Raw genomic sequence first — 10,599 nt, forward strand, 5'->3', positions numbered from 1 at the left:
TCAAACAACTTCGCAGTGGCAAAGCCCCAGGGGTTGATTAGATCTGTCCAGAAACACTGAAGATTCTAGATGTGGAGGGACTGTCTTGGATGAGACATCTCTTCAGGGCTCCTTCACACATAACATGAATGAGTCCGAATGGTGCATGAAGGAGGATTCGAACAACACTGGTGAAAAGTCGAGCCGCATTCAAATGCCTACAACAGTCGGCACAGCCATTTGGCCACAGCGCATGCACACCACAGTTGCAGTGCACTCGCGTTGGAAATCCAATCGAATGGTGGTCGAGATGAAGTCGCACCACGATCTGACTGCAGTTGCAACATTTGTACAGCAAGTTGGACCATTCGAACTGCGTTCGAGGGGTTGTACGAAATGTTCAGCCATGTTGAAATCTGGCTGAAAGTCACGATCGAGCCAACCTTTTCACTACAGGGCGAATGAGGGCAAATGGTGCCCGAATGGCCAGTCGACCCTAACTCGGCCAAAGTCCATGTGCAATCCAAAGTCTTCCAACAGCAGTCACAGTGCACTTACACTTACACTGTGCAGTCCCAAAAAATACCCGAACTGAAGTGGCTCGGACTCTAAGAAAGGGGCATGTTCAGGCGTCCTTCATCACATATAGAGCCACCCACACTCCACCCCTTTATGCATTAATTAGTTTGTTTAGCTTCTGCGAACATAGCACTGTGTAGAACGTAGCCCAAGACACTGGCTTCATTTTGGCTCTTCCGGTGTCATTCGGTTGGCAACACCGGGTCTCTATGGAAAACAAATGAGTGACGTCACGCAGGCTCTGTTCATTATATATACAGTTTATGCCTTTTAATGATCTTTATTACAGTCACTTGCCCAGTTCCGGATCATTGCCGGTTCCAGATCACTGCTGTAGTATTTGCGCCGCTGTTTTTCGTAATCAGGTGAATAATCTCACTCACTCACTCACTCATTCCTGCAAGTTTGAAAGTAACAATCTCTAAGACGTAGCAAAGATGAGTTAGCCATTCAGTGTTTTTGGTTCTAGAGTGGGAAAATACTTACTTACTTGGGTAGAAAATGTCAGTGTGTTGTGTCTTGCTGTTTAATTGCTGCGCGCATTTATCTCCGACGCGAAAATGTGCCGGTTGTGGATCACTGAAGCAGCAGCCTTGTGTCAATACTTGTGAGTCATGTGGACTTTGGGGGTCATCTCAACATCACGAATGGGCATGAATGTGGGGGCTTTTACTTTTTAATTCTGGAGAAATCTCACCTCCACATTTCATTTTTTGCTTGTAAAAATGTATAACAGTGCCTTTCGAAACTAAGTAAATTCTTATTTAAATAAGTAGAATTTCTATCATTTTGTGTTCAAAACGCATTCTCGGGCACAGTATGTATCATTCTGCATTAGAAGGGCTCCAGCCAGATGCCAGGAATGAACCCAAAGTGACACAGAGTGTTGTGATCCAGAACCGGGCAAACTGATCCATTTCTGGTAAATATTTGCACGACACATAATCTGGCTTCACAAGTAGAAGGGCTACCCCATCCAGACTTCTTCAGCGAGATAACATCCAAATACCCAATACAACAATACACAATAAAGGACATTCAGTTGCATTATGACTCCGTATAACGGGACTTTAAAAAAGGTGATCCGGAACTGGGCAACTGTCTGTATGTTTACATGAAATTGTAAACCTTGTTACTGCTGTTCCACTTAAGATTGTGAACTGGAATGACTTTTTTTTTTATGTTTGTACATTGCAAACTTTAAATAAAGTTTATTTAAAAAATACAGTCTATGCCTCCGCCTTAAAATGCTTTTGGAAAGACGATCCAGGTCCAGCAGAGGTTCTACAACTGCCTTCTGATGATATGCTGCTCCTTTTATTTGCCCCCACACAAACCCAGATCCCCCTCCCCCACACTACCGTCGCCTGACGGGTTCCGAATGGTTCCAGCCAGTTCCTGCTCGGAGCCAAACAACTTCATATCCCAGAAGGCCATGGGCCCAGATCCGCTTGTCCCCCTGTCCCCCAAGTATGGAGTGTTACATCATCGCCAAAGACACCCAACCTTTCTGAGTGATGACGCAGCCGAGGGGGGGGGGGGGGGGGGGGGGGAGAGAGAGAGAGAGAGAGAGAGAGAGAGAGAGAGGGGGGAGGGGGGTGTCCCGTCTGCTCGGAGCACAGACGGACAGCAGGGAACAGCTGCAGCAGCATTTAGTTCGCGTAGGATTTCACTGCACTGCGACTAAAATACCGATTCTTTCGTCCCCCCTAAACCCGGCGGAGCAGCTCGGCAAAAACAACCAAATCTGATCAAAAATGGTTGATCGCGAGCAGCTGGTGCAGAAAGCCAGGCTGGCTGAGCAGGCTGAGAGATACGACGATATGGCAGCTGCTATGAAATCGGTAAGCACATAATAATAATATAATATAATAACAACAGTAATGATAATAATAATAATAATCAGAAACAAACATCTTGATGACGACAGACAGGATCAGAAATGATGTTTGACGGCTGTGTGTTTGAGGTTAAATATCTGCCACGGGGCGTTTAGAGTAAAATGTGGGTATTTGAGATATTTGTCGTTTTTCTTTGTGTGTGTGTGTGTGTGTGTGTGTGTGTGTGTGTGTGTGTGTGTGTGTGTGTGTGTGTGTGTGTGTGTTTGTGCCGAGCGCAGATTTGTGTGTCTGGATTGTGGCTGGCTGCTGCTCCTTGGGCGGTGCCTTTCTCTGTACCACACAATAAAGGCACATTACAAAGAAAAAGCACAGCGGCCTGGATGATCCTCTACAACACCGACACACGACCACGCAACGCCTCCCTCACATTTAAACTCCCCTTTTTCTGCCTTTTACCTCCATTATTGGCAATTTTATAAAGGCTGCTGATAGCCATGTGTGAGGCTAAAATAAGCTGCCCCTCCTCCTCCTTCTTCTTCTCCTCCTCATTCTCCTCTTTCTCACATTAAAATAAAATTCTATTTGCCAACAGAACCTGTTAATTTTTAACAACAACGTAGGAGGGTTTTAGAGGTGCTTTTTAAAAAAAAAAAAAAAAAAACCGATGGGGAGCTGCTCTTTCCTCTTCACAGACGTAGGAGGCAGTAGAACCTCTCTAGAACATTCTTTGTCATATTGCAGTGAGTCAATGTGATCACGTTTGACAGTGAGCTTTATTCTTCAGACGTACAGTGCTGCACGTCGCATACGCGATGTTTCAGTCGTGACGTATTTCTGCTTTTCTCCACGGCCATTTGAAGTCATATGGTCTTTGTGACCCTGTAATATTGGTTGGCAAAGCGGTGGAAGCGGGTTGATGTGGTACTTTCACCGGACCTCTCAGTGCTTTTCGGCCTTTGTCAGATTTTGACCCACCCTTTAAGAAATCCATGAGATCAGATTTACCATTCAGTTGGTGGGGGGAAAAACGCTGTGTCACACCAGCTCACAGTAGCACTGTGGTAGCCTTTAGTGTGCCTGTGTCGGCTTACTGCAGACGAAAGTCATTTATTCAGGAAAAAAATGTGCCATATCCTGATTAGACACCGAGGAGAGATAGATTATTTGATGCGGAGGGGTTGTGGTTGCAGGAGGTGTGGGAGCATGGAGGGACTCCTTTCCCTTTAAACAATCTACTGTCAGTGCTATTCAAACTAGGCCTTTCTGCAGGGGCGTGTACGCACCCTCTCACCACAGGGAATCCCTCCTCATTACAGACAGAAATAACACCCAGTAACCAATTACATTTCTGATCTTCATCAATATTGGATTGTTAGTCACCCAGGCAACACTCTATGAATGTTCTGTTCTGAATGTTGGTTCTTTTTTAACATATGGTCCAGCGCACATTGCCATACTTCCATGCCTTCCTGTCTGCGGACTCACAGATTTTCACACATTGACTATTTGCATTTGAAAGGCACCACGAGGTTTGCCGCAAGAGTTCCAGACAAGCCAGATTAAGGCCTTCCATCTTTGTGGGTTGCGCCCTTCTTTCCATCCGCTGACGTCACCTACGCTGCACCATCTTTCTGTGAGAGAAGCGTCTGCCAGATCAGCTCATGCGAAATTGAAGCACAGAGCTATTGAAGTTAAACAGCAACTATAAATTTAATTTTATCTCAGTTTAGAAGGTTTTGTGATCCGTGCACCCCTGTTTGATTTGATAGGTTTACTCAGTTCCACTGCGTTTATTGATCTGATCAAAGCCATGTGCTGGCACAAGGTTGAATTTGATCAGACGAATGCTCCCTTGTGCCGTTTCTTTGGTGACCTGGACTTCAGGATAATTTATCTGTAATCCCTTCAATCCAAATCGAATCATGTAATCCAGAGTGATGTCAAGGCACAATGTTTCTGGCAGGTAAAAAAAGGTCAGTTTGAGCCAGAGAGAAAGTCACCGGTACACATGAACTGCTTGTTTTCACTTATACTGCAGCTGCCCTCGTGTACTCATGGGAGCATTTTAGCCATAGCCAGGCCTCCCCAACCCCCAATGTCGACTGTCTTGAATATCATTTCTCACTAACTAACATTAGTAGTCCACCTGGCAGCTGGGGCTGCTGATGCACGAAAAGAACAGTTTGCCATGGAAACTAGGAATTGCAAATAGTGGTTTTAATGTTGCTGACAAACTGTGCACTATGCTGTTAGAGGTGAACATTTAGTTTTGTTGGACATATACTCATGTTCTTCTTCATGTAAAATATATGTATTCTGTGCTCTTCACATTGTTGACCAGTTTTCCATCATTTTGCTTATCTAGGTAACAGAGTTAAACGAAGCCTTGTCCAACGAAGAGAGGAACCTTTTGTCTGTGGCCTATAAAAATGTGGTAGGGGCCCGTCGTTCTTCTTGGAGGGTGATCTCCAGCATTGAGCAGAAAACCTCAGCCGATGGCAATGAAAAGAAGATCGAGATGGTCCGGGCTTACCGGGAGAAGATTGAGAAAGAGCTGGAGGCTGTGTGCCAGGATGTGCTCAACCTTCTGGACAACTTCCTCATCAAGAATTGCAGTGACACGCAGCATGAGAGTAAGGTGTTCTACCTGAAGATGAAGGGCGACTACTACCGGTACCTGGCAGAGGTGGCCACAGGGGAGAAGAGAGCCACTGTGGTGGAGTCTTCGGAGAAGGCCTACAATGAAGCCCATGAGATCAGCAAAGAGCACATGCAGCCCACCCACCCCATCCGCCTGGGCTTAGCTCTCAACTACTCTGTGTTTTACTATGAGATCCAGAATGCCCCGGAGCAGGCCTGTCATCTGGCCAAGACCGCCTTTGATGACGCCATCGCTGAGCTCGACACCCTCAACGAGGACTCCTACAAAGACTCCACTCTCATCATGCAGCTGCTTCGAGACAACTTGACACTGTGGACAAGTGACCAGCAGGATGACGAGGGAGGGGAGGGAAACAATTAAAGAGAAACCACACTTCGAAAAAATATGAAAGGCCGGTGGACTTTGGCAGCCGCTTTTGCCGATGATACTACCGCAGCAGCAGTTCTTTATTTTTCCATGTGTTAAAAGAAAAGAATCAAAAGAGAGGTGAGAGTGGAGGTTAAATCTTAGTTTAAATATATATAGAAATATATATGCTGTTGAAAGGGCCTCCGTCTTCTTGATTTTCTCTTTGACATTTGCCAAAACCACTGATATGTCAATCGATCAGCCTTAAGTGGTTGTTGTTGGATTGAAATGGCAGCCTCACACTGGCATAGGAACTGATCTTGCTCTATCAAGATAAGCTGCTTAGTTAGGTTTTTTGTGTGATAGAGATGCATTTGAATCACTTGAGAGAAAGAAATGCTTGAACGGGAATGCCTCACTAAAATAGTTTGCGTTGGTTGCAGTCGTAGTCTGTGTCAGCACGGGCCCCGAAAGCCATCAAAGTCAATCTCATGACTCCAATGAGAAAAAGAAAGGTTTTAAACCGATAAATTTCCCTACCTGTTTAAAGTTAAATCACGTGGATGTGGAAGAAGTCAGCTTATTGCTTAATTCCGGCCTGCCTAAAGCGTATTTGGCATGTCATAGAATAATCTGTTATCTACGCCAACTGTGTCACTGGAACCATCAATTCTTTTGGAGGTGAAGATTACTGAAGGCAGAGACTTAATAATATTCAACAAAAAGGAAAAAAATAAAAATAAAAGCAGCTTCAGAGTTTGTGGTTTACTTCTGTGTTTGTTTTATTAAATGCACTTGCCTACTATACTGTTTCTTCAGTGTAAGATGATGATAACAATAATATCGATTATTCAATATTGTGCATGCTGGTGATGTATTTATATACAGTAGCTTGACTTTATTAACTTATACTGTGGGTGTTAAGTATTCATATGATTGAGAAAACAGGCTGTCTGATGTTATTTTCTAATTTATTTTGTTTTATTATGGTTTTGATTTGCTATACCAAAATGGTGATCGTAAAAATTGACCTGTAATGGGCGTTGCTATAGTGACATGCAATATGTGTATTTAATTTGTTCATGGATGAAAAAAGAAAAAAAGGAAGACAAAACCCCCCCACCAGTGCTCACTTAATCCTACCAGCTGGTGTTTGTCACATTGAAGTATGGTCTATTTTGTTCTTTGAACAGTATTTAAATACTTTTTCTGTCATGCTATCCAGTTTTAATAATGGTGACGTTTTCAGGCTCAATGTTTCTGTTATGAATTCACAACATGGACCATATTTTATTTCTGACAGTATACGTTTTTATTTGTTTTTATACCTTTTAGCTGTTCCTGAGTGACAAAATATCTTGAATGTGAGTCATTATGTAGCAGTTGCACAAGAACCGAAATAATAGCTATGATAATAAAAAAGAAAATGACTAAATTATAAATGCACCATTTCCATGGTGGTCTAGTGTATTGTATTGTCACCCATGAGTAAATATGTTTGAAAGAAAAACCATTTCATAGAAAATGTTTTGACATTTCTTTTGTGACTCAGTACACCATGTGCTTTCTTTTTGTGCCTGTATTACTATTTCATTACACTTCATTTACAACTATACTGTTGGGAAAAAAAATCTCTGCCAGTACTTAAGATGCCACAAGCTTGTGTGAAAGTTCTAGTATTGTTTTCTCATCATCAATTTGCCATTTACATGTGTGGGTATGTCTGTCTATGCAGCACATGGATATGAATATTCAACACCAACGCACAAATAAACTCACAAGGAAACCGTAGGCATTTAAGTCAAATTTCTTATTGGCTAATGGGAGAATTGAGAACAAAGTGCAAAGTTTTCACTGATCTTCACAACGCTGCTAATTTTCCATGTTATTACATTAATTTAGGATATATGTGGCAAGTTTGGGACTTTTTTTTTGTGATTTCAGCCTTAAGGTCAGTCACGTAACCTTGTTCATGCCAGTGATGTCACAGTCATGAGTCAGCTTCCATGAGCTCACACTGTATGTCACAGCTGCTTTGGTTTATTTTTAACATCGTATAGAGTTGACGGTCTTGAAGGTTCGCCAGACTAATAATCCCAACACTACACAAAAGGCACACACTTTTCACTCCAGTCTTGCACTTAGAATTTGAAGTTTGTGTACAAAATGGAACTTTTCAGTCACTTTTTGTTGATATTTGAGAATGCCATGTCAGGAGGCTTTCATTCATTGCCAACAATACATGCTTTATGTTCCTTTTGAATTAATTTGTGTTTTCTCTGTGCTCTGTTATTTTAATTGGTGTATTTTTTTTTTCATTTAATTTTTTAAGATGTTTATCCTTGATTCTTTTCTGGACATTGAAACATGCACATGCAAATCTGATAAGAAAACAGTAATTATAATAGATTAATAGACATTTGATTATTTATTAAATTTGGTTACTATTTAAAAGTAACTTTTTTTTGTCTAAGACTTGGAACTCAAGCTCAAATTACCTGGGGGACACTTGAACCTTGAACTTTGCATTACATGCAAGGTTATTAATTTATTTTTTCCTTTTATAAACAAAAAAAAAAGGTTTTTCAGGATGCTGTACTTAAAGAAAAACAACTTTTTTCTTGCTGCAGACTGAGCTTTTTTCCTTTGTCTTTTTTAAAACGCACCAATTTGGTGTATGATGCTGGTTGCTTTAGTTAATGGGTTATACAGTTAAAATAATTATAAATGCTAAATACAAAATAATAGAGCAATTTTTCCATCTGATTTTGCAGTCCTCAATAGAAAATTCATAGAATAATATGAAAAAGGTAAATTCAGAATTAACAAATTTTTAAAGTGCAACCAGATTTAACAAATACTAAATGGGGGGGGGGGGGGGGGGGGGTGTTTATTAAATCATCTAACTGGTCAGATGTGGCCCCTAGGTGGGTAGTTTGAGACCCCTGGTTGAAGACATTTCACTTTTAAGCATTAACCTACTGAAAAACAGTAAGACAGCTAGAGGGGAGGGCAATAGGTGAAAATGGGATACAAACTGCTTTGAGGAATTTTGGTTGCCATTTGTTGCCCATTAAAGCTGTTTGTTTATCCGTATTATTCTATATTTTTGTTTCTCTGTGCAATGTAGCCATTTACAGTCACATATCTCATTCCCATTCACTGAGTAGTTGCATCTCTGAACAAACACATTATGTGTATCGCTGATGCGCTACACGTTTGCAGCACTGCATGCATTTGTGCATGACTGTGCATGTGTGAGTGCACGCATGAGTCGAAATCAGAGCCACTGCAGAAACACTGACACCTCGTTTTTAAGCGAGGTCCTTATTGGAGTGCATTGCTGATCATATTAGCAAATTGAGGGCATGGTTTGAAGAATATTGCGTCAAAAGCCACCAGATTTTACTAGCGCAGCAGGAGAGCACTGCGATTAAAAGAAACACACTTTTGCATCTCAGTGTGGACAGTAGATAAAGCATCGGTGCAACGTTGGGGAACAAATATACACATGAACAGCATTTCTACAGCTCAGGCTGTTTCTCTCTGTAATTATACAATATTTCAAGGCCCTGAAGTGATTGATAAGCTAAAGTGGCTGCTGCTGGTTCTCTCACCTTCAGACTACAGCCTCTTGCTGCATCCTGCTGCACTGAACCCTTCATGAGATGAAATTCTGTGCTTTGAACGCTCCTCCTCTCCAGCCAATAGCAGAGACTCACTCTCCAAAGCCACCAATCCCGACGCTGTTGCTAGGGCTATAATAAGTATGCTACTCTTAGCTCCTTGCTGCACTGCTCAGGCACTTTTTGCATTCTGTACAGGAAAAAAAGAAGCTCAAACTAGACAGTTGTTATTAGAATTCAGCACCAACCTACATCTCCCATCCTGTGCGTTAATGCGCCGCTACGTTTTCAGGGACAACAGTGTCGTTGCATTTTGCATATAGTGACATTAGATATCATAAATCACCAATGTTAGGCTCCAGCATTTCAGTTGCCACATTTTATGCCAAAAAATAACATATGGTACATTATGTACAAAGAAATAAATCAGTTTCTTTAGACAAGGCTAAATTTAAAGGTCACATGTACAGGATGCACAGAAATCTGTTGTATGGAATGACGGGAGTGGTCAGATGAAGGGTTGGACAAGGAGGTTTGTGACCAAAGGGTTGTTGATTTAGTCCCCTGACCAGATGGATGAATGTGGGCCAGGCAGGTGTAAAGGAGAGCAGCACCTGGCCCACCTTCATTACCACCACTAATGTGCCCTTGAGCAAGCTTAATCCTCATCAGCTCCACCGAAGCTGTTTGACTGAGTCAGATTATGATTATATGGTACAGGGCATTGTCCAATAACTGTGTAACTCACCCTTTAAATAAAGTTTTTTTTGTTTGTTTTTTATTTTAAGAAAAGGAGACAGAAAACACACACTGTTGGATCATCTCTCTGAGACTAGGTGTGTGTTCCATGATGACAAAGTACAACTGATTACTAACCCAGATTTATGCCAAACAGTCTCGAAGGCACGGTGTGCATGTTTACGTCTGTTACTTGTCACCTGCGCCCACATGAAAAGATCCACATGGCTACTCAAGCAAGATAAATCATATGGATGAAGGATAAAAAAAAAAAAAAACTGTGGCACCCAAACCTCTTTTTGGTTAGATCAAATTAAACTTATTTCAGAACAGAACATTTTCTGGCCATTTCCCTCACACTCGACCTTGACAGTGACCTGAAACAAAGCAGAACTCTGTTAACAACAACAACAAAATCTAAAGGATAGTCAGCACATGTACACATATCAGAGGTGGGACGAAGTCACCATCAAGTCACTCTCAAGTCATGAACCAGCAAGTCCCAAGTCAAGTCTCAAGTCATAATGACCACCAGTTGTTTGCAAGCTGACTTGCGACTTGATACATATGACTGCTAGATTTTATATAATTTTTTGTTATTTTTACAAATTGATGAAAATGATGCATTGTGCGCCATGTTTCTATGTAAAATAAAGTCAAGATTCAGAATCCACATTCTGATCCTGAACAACAGCAACATTTTTAGGTCCTCTTCTTGATAAGCTTGGGCAGCAGTGGTGGCCAAGTGGGTAAGTGTGCTTGTTTCCACTGCAGAAGGTTACCAGTTGAAGGCCACCCCTACCCATTCTCATTGTAATATGGATTT

General features: G+C 41.8%; 1 protein-coding gene across 1 annotated transcript; it reads left to right on the forward strand.

The window, feature by feature from the left end:
- The first annotated feature begins 2,121 nt into the window (after positions 1 to 2,121).
- Positions 2,122 to 7,200, forward strand: ywhag2 (3-monooxygenase/tryptophan 5-monooxygenase activation protein, gamma polypeptide 2). The gene is made up of 2 exons (XM_034168343.1): positions 2,122 to 2,402; positions 4,765 to 7,200. The coding sequence occupies exons 1-2, from the start codon at positions 2,316 to 2,318 to the stop codon at positions 5,419 to 5,421; spliced, it is 744 nt and encodes a 247-aa protein (XP_034024234.1). The 5' UTR covers positions 2,122 to 2,315; the 3' UTR covers positions 5,422 to 7,200.
- The last annotated feature ends 3,399 nt before the right edge of the window (positions 7,201 to 10,599 follow it).

Source organism: Thalassophryne amazonica, chromosome 4, assembly GCF_902500255.1.
Source record: "Thalassophryne amazonica chromosome 4, fThaAma1.1, whole genome shotgun sequence".
NCBI classification, from domain to species: domain Eukaryota; kingdom Metazoa; phylum Chordata; class Actinopteri; order Batrachoidiformes; family Batrachoididae; genus Thalassophryne; species Thalassophryne amazonica.

Bases quoted from the DNA above. Each gene is read 5' to 3' on its own strand.
- ywhag2 (XM_034168343.1), top strand. From the start codon at position 2,316: ATGGTTGATCGCGAGCAGCTGGTGCAGAAAGCCAGGCTGGCTGAGCAG. The intron at 2,403-4,764 runs GTAAGCACATAA...TTGCTTATCTAG, and splicing joins TGGCAGCTGCTATGAAATCG to GTAACAGAGTTAAACGAAGC.